This window comes from Lampris incognitus, chromosome 9, assembly GCF_029633865.1.
Source record: "Lampris incognitus isolate fLamInc1 chromosome 9, fLamInc1.hap2, whole genome shotgun sequence".
NCBI lineage: Eukaryota > Metazoa > Chordata > Actinopteri > Lampriformes > Lampridae > Lampris > Lampris incognitus.
Window position 1 is genome coordinate 10,397,112 of NC_079219.1, and position 21,758 is coordinate 10,418,869.

General features: G+C 45.8%; 1 protein-coding gene across 1 annotated transcript in view; it reads left to right on the plus strand.

The window, feature by feature from the left end:
* The first annotated feature begins 558 nt into the window (after positions 1-558).
* The window catches only part of tg (thyroglobulin), a 33,570-nt gene continuing 12,370 nt past the window's right edge, over positions 559-21,758 (plus strand). Inside the window, 29 exon segments of the mRNA XM_056286149.1 lie at positions 559-602; positions 688-923; positions 958-1,085; positions 1,176-1,548; positions 1,727-1,765; positions 2,004-2,234; positions 3,698-3,817; positions 4,032-4,109; positions 4,212-4,315; positions 4,587-4,698; positions 4,862-5,032; positions 5,555-5,572; positions 5,575-5,742; positions 6,193-6,326; positions 6,599-6,725; positions 6,882-6,937; positions 6,939-7,041; positions 8,389-8,532; positions 8,831-8,995; positions 15,692-15,793; positions 15,994-16,109; positions 16,200-16,310; positions 16,772-16,955; positions 17,605-17,775; positions 18,760-18,846; positions 19,752-19,889; positions 20,065-20,241; positions 21,068-21,179; positions 21,357-21,436. Of these exon segments, the coding sequence (XP_056142124.1) occupies positions 559-602; positions 688-923; positions 958-1,085; positions 1,176-1,548; positions 1,727-1,765; positions 2,004-2,234; positions 3,698-3,817; positions 4,032-4,109; positions 4,212-4,315; positions 4,587-4,698; positions 4,862-5,032; positions 5,555-5,572; positions 5,575-5,742; positions 6,193-6,326; positions 6,599-6,725; positions 6,882-6,937; positions 6,939-7,041; positions 8,389-8,532; positions 8,831-8,995; positions 15,692-15,793; positions 15,994-16,109; positions 16,200-16,310; positions 16,772-16,955; positions 17,605-17,775; positions 18,760-18,846; positions 19,752-19,889; positions 20,065-20,241; positions 21,068-21,179; positions 21,357-21,436 (3,829 nt within the window).

Consider the following 21,758-nt stretch of genomic DNA (forward strand, 5'->3'; position numbering starts at 1 on the left):
TGGGAAGCCGGATGTGGGTGTGTCCTGGTTGCTGCACTAGCACCTCCTCTGGTCAGTCGGGGCGCCTGTTCAGGGGGGGAGGGGGAACTGGGGGGAATAGCGTGACCCTCCCACACGCTACGTCCCCCTGGCGAAACTCCTCACTGTCAGGTGAAAAGAAGCAGCTGGTGACTCCAGATGTATCGGAGGAGGCATGTGGTAGTCTGCAGCGCTCCCCGGATTGGCAGAGGGGGTGGAGCAGAGACTGTGACGGCTTGGAAGAGTGGGGTAATTGGCCAAGTACAACTGGGGAGAAATAGGGGGGGAAATGCAAAAACAAAAACAAAACAAAAAACAATAACGCGTCAATATCAGAGTTGTCAATTCAAATTCTAATGTTTCTTTTTATGCAACATTGAGGCTATAAAAAGAGGTTAGCTTTGATTCCTTGAACACAGCATGCATAAGATTTTATTATCAGTACCAGAAGGAAACCATCATTAGACAAATGACGTCACTGTTCTGTTCTGTTCTGTTCTGTTCTGTTCTGTTCTGTTCTGTTCTGTTCTAGCTGCAGGCATGACAGCCTGTCTGTCCCAGCGGCGTCTGGCTCTGTCCAAACTGTTCTCTGGGCCTGTGGAACCGCCAAGTCCAGCTCCCCCTAATAGATCTCCTGTCTCTCGGATTCCCTGTCGCGCTCTCCTCCAGCCCCTCACAGACCTCCTGCCGGAGGAGCAGGACTCCCCACACCTGCTTGTCCCGGCTGGGGGAGGTTTTGCAGGGTCTTTTCCCCTCGGTGGACCGGTTCCTGCAGGCCCTGTCCCTCTCCTCTCCACGCCGCCTCCAGGAGAACTTGTTCGGAGGAAAGTTTCTGAAGAACGCAGCCGAGCTCAACTTCAGCGGCACACTGGGCGAGCGAGGAGCCTTCGGCCAGCGTGTCCTCCGTTTGGGCCAGAACCACAATGACACCGCCGACAGCCCCCGTCACACAGAACTTGCAGCTACTCCGATCCGTCAGTCGTGTGCTGGAGAACCCGGAGTTTCTGTCTGCCCTGAAACACACACTACTGGAGCTCAGACACACACACGCTGCCTCTCTGCAGCAGGTTAGCACGCACACACACACACACACACACACACACACACACACACACACACACAGTTTTGTTATAAAGCTATAACCTTGTTCTCTTCAGGTTTTTACCCCTGTACTGCAGTCCTGTTCCAGTCAGGCGACGGCCATCTTTATTCCGAGCTGCACGTCCAGTGGTGACTTCCAGGAAGTTCAGTGTCAGGGAGCAGAGTGCTGGTGTGTGGACCCCCCGGGGCGAGAGGTCACAGGGTCGCGGAGCAAAGGTCAGAGGCCTCGCTGCCCGTCTCAGTGTGAGAGACAGCGTGCCGTGGCTCTGCAGGTTAAAGGCAGCATGGCGGCAGGTGCTGAACTCCACGTCCCAGCGTGCTCCGAGGATGGCGGCTTCCTGCCACTGCAGTGTATGGGACCCCGCTGCTTCTGTGTGGATGAACAGGGAAACAGAACAACTACTGTGGTCACAGGGGGCGCTGTCCGCTGTGAGTCGGGCTTTAATTCTTTGAAAGCGGCTGTTATCTATCTATCTATCTATCTATCTATGGCTGTCTGTCTGCCTGCCTGAATGGCTGGCTTTAAACTGATTGACATTACTCCTCTTTTAAACATATCGGTTTGCCTGTAAGGTCAATCTGATAGTTCTGTCCTGGTTTGCTTTAGGTCCTGAAGAAACAGCAGAGAACTCTCCCATCACTGCAGGTCAGAACTAGCGATATTATATTTACTTGTCATTACTAGCCATATTTTCTACCTTGTATTTTGATGTCTAAGTCGTATTATAATAGCTCATATTATGCTACAGAAAAGCAAAACTATTACACGTGGCCCTTTTAATTTCTGGGTTAGGATTACACACTTAACTATACAGGAGTTAACGCCATGCTAACTTGTTTTACATGCCAGCTGCACCGCCATGCTAACTTCCTGTTGTTTTCAGGCTCCTGCGCACTGGCTCTCGCTCAGGTCACGTCATTCAGACAGGAAGTAGAGAGAATCGTCTCACTCTCTAACTCCTCCCACTTCCCTCTGGGATATGGATTCTTATTGGCCGAGGGGCTGCGTCTGACCCCAGCGGAACTTCAGCTCAGCCAATCGGACGTGGAGAAGCAGATCTCTGATAGCCTGCTTAGCCGTTCAAAGGCTGCCCTACGATTGGCTGCCGTCTCCAGTGAGTACCAGTCTAAGACTGGAGTATTTCTGTTGAAAACAGATGACACCATGATCGGTACACAGGACTGTATAACAAATACCCCGGAACTGTAGTAATACTGCATTTTAAAGGATCATACTGGTGCAGTCTTGACTTTTCGCCAGTACTTGAGATGTTACCCATCTTTAACAAACCTTGTGAGCATAGCTGTTCTCAATTATGGCTTTTGAGGGAAATTAGCCTACTTCCACATCCAGCTCACACTGCTATTCATGTTCAAAACATGTGGAAAAACACTCAGTGAGACTTGAAATTTGTTAAGCATAACTAATTGACCTTTGTAAAACTGTTGAATTATGTCTTTCACTAAAATCACTTCATTACTCTGCTATAACCAATAAAAAAAGTTGCATATTGGTATGGAACAGATGAGCTAATTATCCACTTTACTAAGTGACAAAGTAGCATTGCTGAACATGTCACTTGTTACATTGTCTTCCAGCAGGGACTCGTGCGTTTGATATTCCCTACATGTATTTTGTCATGCCGTACTAGGCACACATAGTTGTGGTTCTAGTGTGCGTCGTGACATTGGCCAGTATATTCAGGAGCCGTCCTTACCTGTGGTGGTACAGCTGATCATGAGCTCGCTGTAGCGGCACCAGAACCAGTTCCTTAGTTGTTGTTTTTTTTTTACATTCAAAACAACCAGGGACTGCCAATGCACATTTTCTATTTTTCCGAGCTGCTAAAAGAAAAGAAAAAAAAATTGACCCCCTTAGCTTCTCGGGTCATTTAGCACACTAACGGAATATATCTTTTAATAAACTTTATTGATTTCTACGTACACAAACTTGCTAACCTGATCAAATGATACAACTTCCTGAGCTGTAACTTTCAACCAATCGCTGACCTCTACCGTACTTTTGTTCCACCCCTGAGCTGTCAATCAAGATAAAGCCACCAGGAGCCTTGAACAGAGTTGTGTTCAGCCAGGAATATGAATATGATGGTCTGTATTTATGGATGGATGATGATCTGTATTTATGTGGGACATGGGCAGATTTTTTTATAGTGGCAGTGACTTGTAATCATGCCGGTATGGTCCTGTGCAGCTCGTTGGGTAAAGCAAGGCACTAATACTGCCAGAGTTGGAGGTTCTACTCCTCCTTGGGCCAACATGTATTTCTACTAACTTAATTTCCAGTGCCCTGAATGTGTAGCTGTCAGGTATTGTCTTACAGTTCCACTCACCATGAATACCATATCATGCCTATTCTAATGGAATAAACTAAACATTATGTGTAACTAAACCAAATACTACATGAAATATAAAATACTGTATGTGAAAAACAGGGAAAGGCGACAGCGGTACGTCTCAGAGGTGTTAGCCATTATGTCCTCACAGTATTGTGGTTTGAGTACTAGTGATTGTGTGTGTCTGAATGTGTGTATAATAATGTGTTATGGTGTGTGTACAGCTTTGCAGATGTACAGGCTAACGGGGTCCGGGACAGCTCAGCCGCTCAGCTACCAGCCCTACATACCACAGTGTGACGCACATGGAGACTGGCTGTCTACACAATGCCATGCCAGCACAGGTCATAGCTCTCTCTCTCTCTCTCTCTCTCTCTCTCTCTCTCTCTCTCTCTCTCTCTCTCTCTCTCTCTCTCTCTCTCTCTCTCTCTCTCTCTCTCTCTCTCTCTCTCTCTCTCTCTCTCTCTCTCTCTCTCTCTCTCTCTCTCTCTCTCTCTCTCTCTCTCTCTCGCTTTTTGTGTTTTGCACTGAGCTGTGTGTGTGTGTGTGTGTGTGTAGGTAAGTGTTGGTGTGTTGATGAGAATGGAGACTACATCCCTGATTCTCTCACAAGTCAATCCCTACACCTGCCAAAATGTAAGTACACACAAACACACACACACACACACACACACACACACGCACACACACACACACATTCTCACTCCCCTTTGCTGAGATGTGTGTGATGTTTGCCAGGTCTGAGTCGCTGTCAGAGGGCTCATGCTCACTCGCTGCTGTCTGGTTGGATGAAAGGCTCTGACGCCACACCCGCTTCCCTCTACAGCCCACGGTGTGAGAGGGTAGGCCCTGTGTCACTACACACACACCAAAATAAATGTTGAGACTAATGGTGACACGGGACGTTTACACACTGTGATTGTGTGTTTGAAACATTTGTGATGAGGTGGGAAACTAGGTTTAATCCGCCAGCCAGAATCTCTGGCTGTGTTTTTACAGAAGTAGAGGATTTGATATGATGGTTGGTTACCTGGTAAAGGAGCTGATAGAGGAGACTAAGGAGGGGATTCTTTTGTCTCACTGTTTTTTGTTTTGTTTTTTGTTTTGTTGCAGGATGGTCAGTTCTCTGTGCTGCAGAGAGGGGACGCTGCAGGCTGGTGTGTCAGTCCACTGACCGGAGACCCGATCCAGGCAGCAACACTCAGCCCTGCTGGAGAACTTACATGTACAACACACACACACACACAGCACTTTATATACTATTCATTATTTACTTATTATTTATTATTTCTTTTCTTTATATAATCCTATCTTTCTAATGTGTGTGTGTGTGTGTGCGTGTGTGTGTGTGTGTGTGTGTGTGTGTGTGTGTGTGTGTGCGTGTGTAGGTCCCAGCTGGTGTCAGCTGCAGGCAGCTCAGCATCTTCAATGTCAAGATGACAGATCCTTTGACCCGCTGCAGTGCGACATCACTTCCTGTTGGTGTGTGTCAGAGGACGGACAGGAAGTACTGGGGACCAGAACGCTGCGCAGCACAGGAAGAACCCCATTCTGTGACAGTGAGTTCCCTCTCTGTCGTCTCCGATGTCAGACTGAAGTCGGCTTGTGACATGACAGCCGCTGGTCTAAAACCTGGACGGCATTAATGCTGCGCGTCCAGTGGAGATGTCCAGGAAGTTCAGTGTCAGGGTGCAGAGTGCTGGTGAGAGTGCTCATCATTTTCCAAATGAAAAATGACTGGTTTAAGAATCCCTCGGTAACCAAACAAGACAAACCAAACCAACTCCAACTGATCAAAATGATGACACCAATCTCATATTGCCTCTCTCTGATGAAGAACAATTCAGTGTTGTGATATTAGTGTGTATGTCGGCCCTGTGTGATGGTCTGGTGGCCTGTCCAGGGTGTCTCCCTGCCTGCCGCCCAGTGAACTGCTGGGATAGGCTCCAGCATCCCCGCGACCCTGAGAGCAGGATAAGCGGTTCGGATAATGGATGGACGGATGTTAGTTGTAGCATCTAATATTTGATGTATGTTTTTGAATATTTCATAAAGACCAAATTTTGATCTTCCTCTTTCAGGACCACTCTGTCCGGAGCCAAAATTACCCATGGCGCACTGCTCTGCCGCCCGGTAGCAGGTGGCCAGCAAAGTTGTGAGTTGGGCTGTCACCATGGCTACCAGAATGCACTTCCTGTTGGCAACTTCCTATGTGAGGTTGCGAGTCAGATCTGGAAGGGAGACACGCCCCTGGGTGGAGCCTGTCAGAGTAAGAGTGACCTCTGACCTTTCCTAAAACCTTTGAGATGCACCCTGTCAGACATGATCTTTTGATAGAGTTACTAGTTTGGTGTGATTCTTGGTGTCCGTGTGTTTGTGCTCATGTGTTTGTGTCTCCCAGCGTGACGGTGATGCTTTTTTGTAAGTCGTCCAGCTAAACTGAATCTCCTTTTAACCGTGTTGTCATCAGTAATCTACCTGTTGTCACCAACACTGGTTACACTTTACATGACATGAACTCTGGCCTGTGATATGATTACTGTCTATTTCTGTGGGTTGAACCGTGAATTCATCTGCTAACTGCTGACCCTCTTGTAAGCTGCTTTGGATAAAAAGTGTCTGCTAAATGAGAAAATGTAAATACACGTGTATGTGTTGTGTTTGTCTTTGTGTGTGTTATCTTTGTGTGTATCTTTGCTTGTGTATGTGTGTATTGCAGGATCTCTGGCCTGGCAGACAGTACAGTCTACAGTAGAGTTGAAGGCGTCGGTCTCCTCCTGTCTGTCTCTCAGCAGCAGCCTCCAGTCTCGGCTCCTCAGTGACATGGCCACCAGGAGGCACTGCTCCCTGCAGGTCACACAGCACACATCTCACTCTACTACTTCTACTACCTGCCACTAACTCAATGCAGTACTTGACAGTGAAGCACTAGGATAATATTCTGCATTCCTGTGTATGTCTGAATAATGCAGTACATACCAGTACTTTACAGATTTCATTGTAACCAAGCTGCGTGTGTGTGTGTGTGTGTGTGTGTGTGTGTGTGTGTGTGTGTGTGTGTGTGTGTGTGTGTGTGTGTGTGTGTGTGTGTGTGTGTGTGTGTGTGTGTGTGTGTGTGTGTACAGTCACCTGTATCAGACCAGTCCATGTCAACGTGTGATGACTCTGCAGTGCGTCTGGAGTGCGACAGTGATGACACCATGAGGTTAAAGTTCAGATGGACGGCTTTTCTCTCTGACCTGCCTGAACCTGGTGAGGATGCAGACGTGAGATGAACCTCAGCAGTCACTAGTGTGCCTGCCAGAGAGACATTTAGTACAGTTGGCTCCGTCGTCTGTATGTTATGTGCTGTGTGTTGTAAGAAGATATCTTGGGTCAGGCGTGTTAAAGTGCTCTGTTGTCCAGCAGATGTGTTCCTGAATGAGTCCCGCCTTCTAGCAGGACTGCAGGGGTTTCTGGGTAATTACCCGCTCTGTCCTGGCATCTGAGCCCCAGCTCGTTTCCATGACAGCACCAACATTCGGCTGTTCCCAAGGTTACCACCATGACACCGATGGCACAGGATGTGGTAAGCCCCGACCCCACCCACTGAGCCTGTGCTTTCACACCTGAGCTGTTTGGTCCATTTTAATCAAACTGTGGATGGAGCGTTTACCCCCTTGGTGCGGTTTGTTTGGGCAGGTGTGAACACAGCAATCGCACTTGGGTACGGACCAAAACAACCGGACCGAGACCTTGTTGAAGAGGTGGTCTCGGTCCGGTTACAAACAAACTCTGGTACGTTTGTTTGTGGTATGAACGTGATCCAACCTAGATCCAACCCTACTGCCGGAAGCATTGGCATATTTTGGATTAAACCGGCTCCTGTCGCCGGCTGCGCTGTACATTACGGGCTGAGGACGAGCTTTGTGAACACAGAATTGCCGACTGACAGCAGCACGTCCTCGTCGTATAACGTGAAGCACCACATAGTTCTCTAGACGTTGTCTTGAACTGTGTTCAAATGTGCCATTCTGCTCACATAGTTTGACTTGGTATATGGCCCAAACGATGACTGCAATTATAAGCGAATGCCAATTCTGCCGATGGCCCATTTTGGATAGCTATCCCAAAAGAAAGACAAACTCTCTTTTCTCTGCCGCCTAGGTAGCAAAGAATCTTTGGCCCAAATGTGGCCCACATCTGCAGTTATCTTACGGCCCCACATTTGGCCTTGGAATGACGGTGTTGACTCAGGGTGAGTGTGGCTGCCTCAGCTCAGCCACACTTGGGCCACATCTGGCCCACATAGTATGTGCTGAATCCAAGTCAAGCCCGGTTCATTACATTTGGGCCACATCTGGCCCACACAACAGTTGCCAGTGCCGTAACTGAGCCGTAAATACCAAAGATGCCCCAGATTAGGCCCAAATGTGTCTGCTATCTGGGTGACAACCCCATGAGATTTCTGACCAATGAACGGAGTGGCAGCTCCCACGTGGCTTTGGTTGATACATTTTGGTTCGCTTGAAATTTTACCACGTGAAACCAAACCGAACCAAAGGAAAAATGCAACAAAGTAGCAACTCGTCCACTGATTAGGACCAAAGCAAAGGGACTGTAGGTGTGAAAACGTACGATCCGTTGGTGCACACCCGAGCTTGGACAAGCTTTCACATCAACAAAACAAACCAAACCAACGGCTCAAGCGGACCAATCCACCTTTCATCACGTCACCATTCTCCCTCTGTCACTTTGCCGTCATCCATCATCATGTATCACTCTGTCATTTCTCTGTCATACATGATCATTCTAAGGTCACAAGAATATTTGTTATATCTATTGTTAAGGTGCAGCAGCTCTGACCTTTGACCTCCTTGCTCTAGGTTACATGTAATGTTTATTCAACTGAAGTCATGCTCACTCTCTCTCTCAGTGGCGTGCCCTGCCGGTAGTTTCTCTAGAGAGGGGGCGTGTCTTCGCTGCCCTCAGGGAACCTACCAGGATGAGGAGGGGTTGGACTTCTGCAACAAGTGTCCCAGGGGCAGCTCAGCTACTGGATCATCATCTGTCAGTCAATGTGGGTCTGGTTGATCATTTTCGCTTGATCACAGTGTGACCTGCAGTTAGTTTGTTAAAATGCTTTATCTGTCAGCTGTAAAAAGATCATAAACATGATCAGCGATTGAATTTAAACCAAGCTAATCTGTAAAACTCTCAACGCGCAGGTTTGTTTGCAATGTACTTAAGAGGAAACAAAGGAAACTAAATTCAAACCAAGAGACTGAACAAACAACATACATGTGTGTGTGTGTGTGTGTGTGTGTGTGTGTGTGTGTGTGTGTGTGTGTGTGTGTGTGTGTGTGTGAACACACCAGGTGTCACTGAGTGCCAGATAAGGGGTTTACGATGTTCTGATGGAGGCGACTTCCTTCTGGCGCAGCCAGACTTCCTGTCCGGTGTCTGGAGGTGTGTCAGCAGCCAGGGGGAGGAGCTAGAATGGACCAATAGCAGGGAGCCTCTGTCTGACCAGGAGTGCACGGGTAAAAGACGATTTATTAATCACTCAGGCGTCATATATTTTCATTTCACCTCAAGTTTGAGTCATAAACATGCAGCCTATGTAAGGAAAAAGGTTGACACGCTGAAGTAGAGAAGTATTCTTTAATTATCCATGCCCTGTTGTCTCTATCTAACAGTGTACGCCTAGTGGGGTCATAGTTCTTGTGGACTCGCATCACATTTAAGACCTCTCATATTAACCAAAGCTGTCTTTGGTAACGCCCCACTCTTTTCATGTAGAAAATGTGTGGTCTCTCCCACCCGCTTGTCTAAATGAATTCACATCTTTTACTTGTTTGCCCCATGAAACACATAGTAAGCCTGTTTTACTGAATGCTCAATAAATACATTTTTTATTTTGCTTTTTTACTTGATGCATTAGTGATAATTATTGGCCTGATATACATTCATATATACACGAACCTACTTATATGCTCTTGTGTCATTTATTTATTGGTCTAACGCAGTGTTTCCCAACCCAGTCCTCAAGGAACCCCTATCCTGCAGGTTTTCATTGTAACCCTGCATAGGTAGCCCTGCTTTGTACTTACTCAACCAATCACCTCACAGCACTTAATTATGCAAGGTGTGCAACATCTGACATAATTCATTGCTGATCGGTTGAATACTTACAAACAGGTACCCATTCAGGGTTGCAAAGAAAATCTGCAGGATAGGGGGTCCTTGAGGACGGGGTTGGGAAATACTGCTCTAACATCTAATCTGTTTGGGCCAACATCTTTGGTATTTCAACTCCTGATTCCTTATTCTGCAAAGGGATCTTTCCATTTCTAAAACGTCCAGTATTGTTGAGTTCCAGTTTTGAATTGATGGTAATGTGGGTTTTAGCCAATTCCTGGTCTCCCGATTCATTGCTGCAACTAAATACTCTATGTAAACATTTATCTGTTTCTTGGGTTAATTCTGGTGGTGATGTTCCTAAAATGGTGCATTTGGGATTCGCTGTTCAACTTGAAAAGTGCTAATAATAGATAATAATTGATCATTGATTGCCAGAAGGGTTTTAGTGCTGGCTAGCAAAAAGAAAATGTGAATGGTTGGCATTCGTTTTGCCACATTTGTGTTTGTGTTTGAAGCGTTATTGCAGTTTTGGTGTGTCTGGACTGTCTACCAGAGTTGGGTGTAGACTCCTTGGTTGTGGGGCGAAGCTTTCTCCAGTCGTCTATTAGTCCTGTTGAGTCTAGTTTATGATTAAGGGTAAGATTAAAGTCTCCACCCATAATAACCGGTCATTTATTTTTGTTCTGCTCGCCACCAAAGTAAACCGTACTTCTCTTTCTGATATGCCGTTTGTCTTCTCTAATACTATACACTCCGTTCCAGATCTGCTCCACACGCAGCTTACAGACAAAACAATGACGCAGTACTGTAGCGACGGGGGGAGGCGGGCGCTCTGACTGATGGCGGTTCTGTGCTGGGGGAGCACAATGGCTGATGGGACTGTTAATGTTAGATTTAAAATTGTTGTTTTAATGATGTGGTGTTTGTGTTGCGGTTTTCTTGTGTTGTTGTTTTGGGGGTTCGACTCAGACTAAGTAGGAGACCGTTTACTGACTAACTGACTCTAGGACCGTGACTGGACTGGTGCTGCCACTTGGGACATGGGGGCTGGGGGGACTCGTTTCATTGTTGTCAGTTCTGGTCCGTTCTGGCCTGTTCTGGCCGGTGTGAATAGAAGAGCACTCCCGGGGGTCACACGGAGTATGGGGACATGGAAGTTGCGATTAAAAAGCGATCTCTTCCTCTCGACTCGTTCTTCCACGCCGGCTCGCCACAATACTTTTCATTTTAGTTGGCAGCCCCCCTACTTAAAACATCTTCCCGCGCGCCTGAATACTATGTAGTATTTTATATTTGTGTCTCTGCTGATTCAAGTTGACTTCACAGTTCAAACCCCAACTTGAATTTGTTCATGGGATGCCGTGTTGTCTGGTGCTGTGCTGAAGCGTGTCTCCGTCTCTTGCTGTCTGGAATTATTGATTTAGACATACAGATTGTGCATACCGCTTTGCTGTAATTGTTTCTTGTAGTATGCTGCCGGGAGAATTCCACTTTTCAAGCCCTCGGAGGGTTTTTAGGCAATTCTCCTTCACATTCTTTTTCAAATTATATAATGTATTTTTATTTATTTTTTATTTTCATATGTGTAAATAAAGAAACCAAGCCAAACCACAATTCAAATTTTACTTCATAGCTATCATGCTGAAAAGTTAACGCTGTGGCACTTGAACTGCTGCCATCAATAAGAACCCCGCAGCACTGATTAGATTTACAAATACAATTCTACACAAAGTAAAAAAAATGTTTTGGTGCTAATTTACTGAGGAAGGCTTTTTGATGGAAGTAATGGATGCAACTGGAGTCAAAGTTGAAAGGGGGCTCCATCAGATCAGCCTAGCTCTCTCCCCCTTCGTTTTTTCCCCTCCAGATTCTTTCTCTTCTCCTCCTCCTGGATTTTTTCCTCTCTTCCCTAGCTATCTTCTTTTTTTCCTTCCTCTTCCTCTTCCCCTCCCTTATTCTGGTCAGGAAAGTGGAGAATGGTGACCGAGCCTCCGTCCTTTCCCTCTGCAGAGCTGCCAACTTCATCTCTGCCACTTTGCTCTCCATTTGCACCTGGCAGAGATGCTGCTGTTCCACCAGCAGATCCTGTTCAGCCTTCTCTTTGGCCTTGATGGGGTTTTGGGCTTTCTCTTCCTGCCACTGGCAAAGTTGATTGGCCAGCTTTTGGTCAGCCTGACTCAGGGAAGCTTCGGTTTTTTCTAAACTGTCCTGTTGAGCCAACTGGGAGACCAGGCACCTGTCCAGTACCTTCACAACCTCCTCTTGATCTTGATGAGGAGTTTGCAGCTCCTCTGCTTTGGGAGCTTCCTTTACGAGGACCTCTTTGTCCCACTGCAGTCTCTCTAGCTCCTGGAGGAGTTTCTTCTTCTTCTCTGCCCAGTTCCTCAGATTCAGAGCGAGCAGCTTTTTAGCCTCATCTTGAGCCTTCCTGGCATCTGAGACCTTGGCCTCGCTCTCCATCCCCTGTAGCTTCAGGTCCATGATGGCCGCCTTGTTCTTTAGCGATGCCAGCTCACTCGTGGCATATTCTTTTTTGAGTGCTTTCTGCAGCTCCTCCTTCTCTCTTTGAAGGACCGTCTTCTCCACCATGCAAGCATAGAGACTGGCACTCTGCAGCTCCAACTGCAACTCCACCTGTCCAGAACGGGCAAGCTCCTTTTTCAATGTGTCACCCTGGCATCCAAGCACACCCGGGGTATTGGTCACCCTATTCTTCAGCTGGGAAGTGTCTTTGTGGTTTTATTGGCGAAAATCCTTCATCTTGTAGCAAGCCTTCATAAACAGAAAGGTTTAAAGACGAGATTTAAAAGAAGCTAGAGACTTGGTTTGTCTTAGTTCAATAGGAAGAGAGTTCCATAGTGCGGGGCTCTAACGGCAAAAGCCCGATCACCCTTTGTAACAAACCGAGAGCTGGGAATAACCAGCAGGGCTCCATCCGCGGCTGTTAATGGTCAAGGGGGCATATTACTCAATTTTACCCTCGAGGATGAATAAAGTATTCTGATTCTGATATAGCAGGTCAATAAACGAGAAACATATGTAGGAACAAGACCATGTCAAGTCTTAAAAGTGAGCAATAATTGTTTTTTTAATTTTGTCCCCCCCCACTTTTTTCTCCACAATTGTACCCGGCCAATCAGCCCACTCTCTGAGCCATCCTGGTGGCTGCTCCACCCCTCTACCGATCCGGGGAGGGCTGCAGACTACCACATGCCTCCTCTGATACATGTGGAGTCGCCAGCCGCTTCTTTTCACCTGACAGTGAGGAGTTTCACCAGGGGGATGTAGCACATGGGAGGATCACGCTATTCCCCCCCAGTTCCCCCTCCCCCCGAACAGGCACCCCGACCGACCAGAGGAGGCGCTAGTGCAGTGACCAGGACACATACCCACATCCGGCTTCCCACCCGCAGACACAACCAGTTGTGTCTGTAGGGACGCCCGACCAAGCCGGAGGTAACACGGGGATTCGAACCGGCGATCCCCGTGTTGGTTGGCAACGGAATAGACCGCTACGCCACCCACACGCCCCAGCAATACAATTTTAAAATCAATTCGAGACATAAAAGGGAGCCAATTTACAAGGCAAGCACGGGAGTGACATGTTAGTGCCTCTTTGTGCCGGTAATGAGCCGAGCAGCGGTGTTTTGTACCAACTGCAGACGGTGGAAGGAGCCCTTGCTGACACCAGAATGAAGTGCATTACAACAGTCAAGCCAAGAATAGATAAAAGCATGTACAACTTTTTGCAGATCGGCAATTCAACTACTAAGGAGGCTTTTCGCATCCTTTTAGTATCAAAAGGGAGGACAAGAGACGAGGGCATTTACAACGAGTTTAAACGTTATGGTCATGATAACAGCATTCCCATTCATGAGCCGGTAGTGATCACTACAGATGGGGCCCCGGCAGTGCATGGGGTGCATTTGGGCTGCGTTGCCCTGTGCCATCGTGATCCCGGTTTCCTCAAGTTTGCGAACTTGTGTGATCCATGAGTAACCACTGCCTAGTAGAGTAGTGGACTTGTCTCATGTCACGACAGTTGTCGTTATGAGTGTTAATCTGATTCATGCCAAAGGACTTTGGCACCACTTGTTTAAATCTTTATTAGGTGAGCTTTATGTCACATATGGTGACTTGATTCTCCACGCTGGCGTAAGGTGGTTGAGTCATGGGACAGTACTGCAGCAATTTGTTGACTTGCTGCCCGAGATCAAGTCATTTCCGGAGTCACAAAATGAGCAGCGTGAGGAACTGTCTGATGAAGCATGGCTGCCAGACTTGGGTTTCCTCACCAACATAACGGCAAAACTGAACAAGCTCAACTATGAGCTTCAGGGAAAAGACAAAGACGTGGCGCACACGTGGCGCACACGTGGCGCTGTCAATAGCTTTAAGGCCAAGGTGGGTGTGTGGGCCTCTCATCTGAGGAATGGAAAACGTCACAAAACATCGGAAACAAAGATGCTTTTCTCCCGCAAGAATTCTGCACCCACCTGGAGAAACTGGCATCCGAATTCAAGGGGCGTTTCCAGGAGTTAAACGACATAGGGGAGGTTGTTGCATTTATCTCAAACCCTTTCCTCCCCATTGAGACTGAGGCGGTGTCTGGGAAATTCCGGCAAGCATTTGCTTTACCAGTCGGAGCTGACATGGAGATAACTGATGTGCAAAATGACATCGAGTTGAAAGCAAGATCTAGAGACAGTGACTTTATGGGTCTTATAAACACTGAAAAGTTTCCCCTCCCTTCATCTTGCACACTTAAGGTGAAGGCCTGCTTTGGATCAACATATCTGTGTGAGATATGGCCTTTTCACAGATGGAAATAATCAAGTCAAAGAACAGGTCTTGTCTAACCAATAATCGCACAGACAGTGTCAGACTTGCTGCATCAAACTGTGAGCCAGACACACAGCATGTGCTGACAGTGTGCAGTCACAGCCATCACACTGAATGTGTGTGTGTGTGTGTGTGTGGGGGGGGGTCTCATCCACAGCCAACAGAGTGCGTATTGCCGGTTTGAAATATAAGTTGTAGGCTATTGTTTGCAAAAGGATATGATGTGTGTTGTGTGCTGTTTAAAAGGGGAACAGTGCTGCACGTGATTGGCTGAGGTTATTGTGAATGAGTGACAGGCCTGTGGAAATATTGAGAAGATTTAATATGACTTGTCATATTAACATTTTGAATGATAGTTGTACTTACTTCTGATTATACTATTTGTATGATTAAATTAATGCTTTGCCTGTTGTCATATTAAATTATAATTGGCTTGTGATCTTGGTGGGAGACATATTTGACAGGGGCTTTGAGACAAAAATAATTGTCTTATGACTGACAGGTAACAGAGTGTCAAAGTGGAACTGCATTGTGGGCTTGTTTTTTTTTCTTCCTCATAATGTTATGCAAGTGGTAGATCGTGGTTTACATTTGGACTTGGGATGTGATCTTGGGCTTGAAAAGGTTGGTGACCACTGGTCTAAACTGTCATCAGGAAGATTTCTGTCAACCTCCTGATCTCGTCTTTTCTGTTCCAAGGAGACAGTTCGCTACATCCCTCCTTCATGCTCAATTGCAAATGGCTAAATGTCTCAGTGCAAAAGAAAAACACTCTCAAAAAGCCATTTCAGGTGGACTTGAGATTTCTACACAAAAACACATTTGAAGCTGTTGAAACCAGCGCTGTTGCCAGCAGGATCGCTCTCCAACCAAACAGTCTCAAGCTCAAACCCTCAGCGCAACGATATGTCTCTTTCTGCTGAAATGTCAATGAGCAAGGCACTAATGCCCTCCCTGATCCTGACCTCTGACCCCTGGCAGAAAAGACACATGTCTCCAAGAAGAAAATGATTCCTGTTGTGTTCTGGAATTACTCTTAATGATGTCTTCAATTCAGATACTATATGAGAAGGAAAATTGGTAAATAACAGACAGACAGACAGACAGACAGACAGACAGACAGATAGACAGATAGATAGATAGATAGATAGATAGATAGATAGATAGATAGATAGATAGATAGATAGATAATTGGGTTCATATCAGACTTGTCCTTGGATCAGTTATTAATGTGAAGGTGTTTTGTGTTACAGTCCTCAACAGGTTTGCATCTGTTCCTGGATCAGAGGTTGTCGGTGCTGAAGATGCTGAAGTTCTCTTAACTCAGACCACCGGCCTCATAACCTGTATTAAAGGTGTCTCTCTATATTTATCCTTTATCTATCTATCTATCTATCTATCTATCTATCTATCTATCTATCTATCTATCTATCTATCACTATGTTTTTATCTTCCTCTCCCCTCCTTTCTCCCACACATACACACACGCCGTGCAATTTTGTTTGTCTTTATCTCGGAGTGTGTTTATTTACTGTTTAAATGTTTACTTTTCCAGCCTGTAGTGTCCTGTCATCCTGCCACCATGTGGCGTTGTTCTCAGAGAATGGACAGACTCAGTGTCATCTGTACAGCACACACACACGCAACACACACTGCAGCGCCACACAGCAGGTAAACACACGCATTCACAAACACACACACGCGTACTCGTGCGCGCACGCACACACACACCTTCTGACAGTTGTGTTTGTTTGTCTCCAGGCCAGTGGGTTTCTGGGTAATCCTGAAGCGGAGCTATTTGATAGGCTTAGCTGCTCTCTGAGGGTGAAGGGAGGAGCATCAGACCTGCTGGTTGTCAGGAAAAAAGGTACTGTAACCATGACAGCCAGGTAACAGTTGTCACCATGACATCAATCAAGCACCGCCCTCATCTTCTTTTATGAAGATGCAGTGGTACCGTCCATCAAATTGACTTAATATAAAACTATAAATGGTTTTGTTTTGAACCAAAGAAAAGTGATTTTAAGTACAGACAATCATTTTATCCTGTATTTTGCTGTATCTTATCAATAAAGGAAAATAACATTGTATTATTGCATAAAATTAACTTTAAATGAAAACTAGAAATTTCCACATCAATCCTTTTTTCACTATCAGAGACAATTACCCGACATAACCACAGAGGGAGCTAAACTTAATTTGCACTGGTTAATGTGAAAATATTGACCTCTGTACTACAGGTTGGGAAATATTCACATGGCAAGGTGGCGTTCACATGGAGCTTGAAATTTGAATTTGATGAGCCGTGTTTCCGCTTTCGTATTTTAGGTCAGGAGTTTTCCACCAAGAGCTTCGAGAAGACGAGGATGAGGAAGGCCGTTTCCGGGGTCTTCCGTACGTTGGTCTTCTCTTCCCGGGGAACCTCCCTCACCGACGCCCACCGGTTCTGTCAGGACCAGTGCAGTCAGGAGGCCTGCTGTGATGGTTTCATCCTCAACCAGAACGTTCTCAGTGGAGGTACGTTTTACCACCGAGACGCCGCGCAAATGACACCTGGCTTCATAATGAACACATAAAGTTACTACACAGGTCATTTTTAAAACGGTTACTAGTTTTCTGAGTTTGTAGATCATTTATTAACTTAAAGAGGAGTTTGTATAATATTGCAGCGTCCTTACATCATAATATAAATGTAACTATCATAACTTGAATATTAAATATCACACTATGACTTGTAACAGTCGTAATATGAATAGTAAATATCATAATATAACTAATAACTATCACAATATGAATAATAAATATGGTATGACTACTATCACAAAAAGAAGACTAGTAAACGCCATAATAAAACTTATAACAAAACTCGTAGAAATAATAAACTGGATTTCTACATGAGTGCTCATTCCATCTTATGTTGAGCTGCTTTGGGTCAGTGTTTATTTGGGTGATGGATGTGGATGGATGGATGGACTGATGGATGGATGGATGATTAGAAACAGGTAGCAAGGATGGAGCTCCTAACCTTGCTCATCTGCTACTCTCCCCTCATTCACCCTGTCTCCTCTCTCTCGCCCTCTCTTTCTCTCTCTCTCTCTCTCTCTCTCTCTCTCTCTCTCTCTCTCTCTCTCTCTCTCTCTCTCTCTCTCTCTCTCTCTCTCATCAGGTTCCCTGCTCTGCGGTTTGATGAGGGCTCCATCAGTCCTATTGTGTGAAGGCCAAGACTGGGATGTGACTGGCCTGGGCAAAGCCGATCGTGTGTGTGGGGCGGGGCTTATGTACAGCAAACAGCAGAGGAGTTTTGTCTTTAACTTCGGAGGCCAGGAGTTCACTATCAGTAAGAAATTAACCAGCTACCAGCATACCTGGTATCTAACTCACCGAGTGACTGCTAACCAATCTAAGCTAACTTACTGACAGTATATTTACTGACCAACTGATTAACCAGCTGCTAACTCACTGATCTACTGCCCAAACTAACACCAAACTTGCCTAAACTAACACCAAACTTCCTAACCACCAGCTAACCTAATGAGGGGCTCTCTGCCAATGACTAACCTCATAAATGACTATTTCATCTAACAAGCGTACCAACTGACTGAGACCTTCCCAAATTATGGACCATAATCATAAAAAAAACCGTTATATTGATACTTTATATTGATATATTGCGGCACGGTGGCCCAGTGGTTAGCGCTGTCGCCTCACAACAAGAAGGTCCTGGGTTCGAACTCCGGGGTTGTCCAACCTTGGGGGTCATCCCAGGTCCTTTCTGTGTGGAGTTTGCGTGTTCTCCCCGTGTCGGCGGTGGGTTTTCTCCGGGTGCTCCGGTTTCCCCCACCATCAAAAAGACATGCATGTTAGGGTACAGGGTACTCCTGTCTGTGCCCCTGACCGAGGCATGGCAAGATTAACTGGGGTTGGTCCCCGGGCGCTGCATGGCGGCTGCCCACTGCTGCTAGCTACACAGCTAGGATGGGTTAAATGCAGAGCAGAATGTCCCCACGGGGCTTATTAAGTATATAAAAAAACAAATACTTGTTTTTATTCTATTTTTTATGTTACCAATGACTGAGTGGTGGATCAGTTGACTTTTTAACATACTAACAAAACAGTTTCATACCCAAATGTTTATCCAGCTAACTAGTTAACAAGCTCCACAGTTTGTTCCTTTGGCGATGTCATCATTAGTCAGACTAATATCACGCGGTTAGCTACAGGAAGCAGGATTTGAGTTGAGGGAAACTATTATCTTTTGTTCTGATGAAACGATGGTTAAAGTTTTACTGAAGTATTATTATCATCCTGTCTCTGCTCTCAGATGAATCTGCTCTGCCTGCCGACAGCAAAAATAAGAGCGACTACCAGGCGTCTATCGTCAACTTCCAGGCTGTCTATCTCCGAACTGGTACCCAAACCTTAACCTCTGACCCTCACCTTTAACCCCGAACCTTGACCTGTTTCCAATTTAAACAGCAAAGATCCTCAACAATACACCATACATCACCACACATCTAACAACATTCTCAGCCCTGTGGGTAGCATTACACAGGCTGAAGTACCTCATCTGAAAGTATCTGCAGCGAGCAACCCTTTAGAGTACACCATAATCTGCCTTTACTACTACTACACCAGTCTGGATTACAGGTTACTGTGTGTACACGTGTTAATCTTTCCACATGTGAAAGCAACCAAACTTAATTCAGCATAACAACATTGTGGACTCTGGTCTCGACTTTTTAAAGTCATCTAGTTTTTTGTTAGTATTACTGTATTCTGTCACCGAGTATCTGCTTTTGAAAGGTAGTATTTTAATAGAACTATTGTACTTAATGTGTCAGTTGTTTTAAATTGTTAATCATAGTGAATGTACTCATGTCAGATGCTGAGAAAGCCGACAATGTTGGGCAGTCATCCTGTGGTGTGGGACAAGAGCGCCCCCCTCTGGATGGTGAGTATCCACCGCTGATTCTTCAGCCACACTACCCAGACGCTCCTCCACACATGGGGGAGGGTCCGATTGAGCCCAGTAGTAAACTCAGATATAATAAAAGAACAGTTAAGTAATTCAGCAGTTTGGATGTAATGAGCTAGCGTCCCACAGGGAATATGTTTATGATGTTGCACAGTGATGCTGTGAGCCACTCAACAATAAACACATAATCTTGGTATCATGCCACCAAACTTTTAGATTCTGTGTAGCCGAGTTTGAATTTTGTGTGTGTGTGTGTGTGTGTGTGTGTGTGTGTGTGTGTGTGTGTGTGTGTGTGTGAGTGTGTGTGTGTGTGTGTGCGTGCGCGCGTGTGTGTCCAGCGTCAGTACAGCACAGGTTCGAGTCCTTGGAGGAGGACGGAGTTGTTGTCGACCCACAGAGGAGCCTCCCTTCTCTCTCCTACTGGCTCAACAAGCAGAACTACAACTCCCAGCAGGCACTGCTCTCGTGTCTGGCACGTAAGTCTCACATGCACGCACACACACACACACACACACAGTCAAATACTCAAGCTCACACAAAATGATATACAGTCACAGGTATATATACACACATATAGGTATACTTTGCATTAAATGATAAATGTTGTTGCTGTTGTGTGTGTGTGTGTGTGTGTGTGTGTGTGTGTTGCAGGTTGCGAGGCAGAGCAGCAGTGTTGGATAGTGGATGTGAGCGATGCAGAATGGGCAGGTTTCCACAGCTGTGTGCTGTTCCCTGACAGCAGGGTGTGTGGAGCCTATGACAAACCCCTCCGACAGCCCTGCCGTCCCGTGCTGCCCAGGCCGCCAAACAACACCTTCATCAAAAAAGGTCACTATTACTTTTGGCAGGAGGAGGAAGTACTAATGGCACTACGTGGGTGTAGCCAAGGAGGGGGTTGTGGGGATTGTTGTCCAACACACAAAAAACTAAAGGTCCAACAAGTCCGGCTAAATTATATTCCATGAAACCAAGCAGCAGTTACCTTACGGACAAAACGAGGCGATAGTCACCACCATACAATGTTTTTAAGTCTGAAATATCCATTATTTATTTGGTGATCAGTCTGCTAAATTGTACATTTGAGTATCCATCCTTCCATCCATAGTAAATCAAACTGTATTCATAGTGGCTGGAAGGTGTCCTGTGCTCACAATAAAAAGGTCAACTTTTTGGGGAAAAAAGGCACCCCCCCTTTTTACAGCCATGTAGTAGAAGCAGTATTTGAAGTATTTTTACAGCCATGTAGTAGAAGCAGTATTTGAAGTATTTTTACAGCCATGTAGTAGAAGCAGTATTAGAAGTATTTTTACAGCCATGTAGTAGAAGCAGTATTTGAAGTATTTTTATAGCCATGTAGTAGAAGCAGTATTAGAAGTATTTTTACAGCCATGTAGTAGAAGCAGTATTAGAAGTATTTTTACAGCCATGTAGTAGAAGCAGTATTAGAAGCCAGTATTTTTACAGCAGTAGTATGAGGATGTGTACTTATTATATACATTTGATGTAAGAGCAGTGATTGTCAAAGTATAACAGTTCGAAATAGTGACAAAACTGCAGAGGGTTAGACAAAACTTATCAATTAATGTGTGGAATTCTGCTTTGAAACTGTGTTATTGGTGTGTGTGTGTGTGTGTGTGTGTGTGTGTGTGTGTAGGGGACCTGTCTGGTCCGGTTAAAAGTTTCTATGTGCGGGTGTCTTTTCAAAAGATGGTTTCCTACTCAGTCCGCAGCCGGGTCAACCTGAGACACACAAACCTGTCTGAGAGGTAAGATACACTAACACACACACACACACACACACACACACACACACACACACAAAAATAAGATCCCTCTAAGGTTTACAAGGCCCCGCTGATTTTGTGTGTGTGTGTGTGTGTGTGTGTGTGTGTGTGTGTGTGTGTGTGTGTGTGTGTGTGTGTGTGTGTGTGTGTGTTCTCCAGCTTCATGGAGTGTGAGCGCCGTTGTGATGAGGATCCTTGTTGCCGTGGCATTGGGTTTGTACGTGACACCAAGATACCAGGTAACACAAAAAGCAGTCGGTGTGTACTGTAGTACTATGTTAATGTGTTCAAGGTTGTCTGTGTACAAGGTGTGTATCAGTATGTACGAGGTGTGTGTCAGTATGTACGAGGTGTGTGTCAGTACGTACGAGGTGTGTGTCAGTATGAATGAGGTGTGTATCAGTATGTACGAGGTGTGTGTCAGTACGTACGAGGTGTGTGTCAGTATGTATGAGGTGTGTATCAGTATGTATGAGGTGTGTATCAGTATGTATGAGGTGTGTATCAGTATGTACGAGGTGTGTGTCAGTATGTATGAGGTGTGTATCAGTATGTATGAGG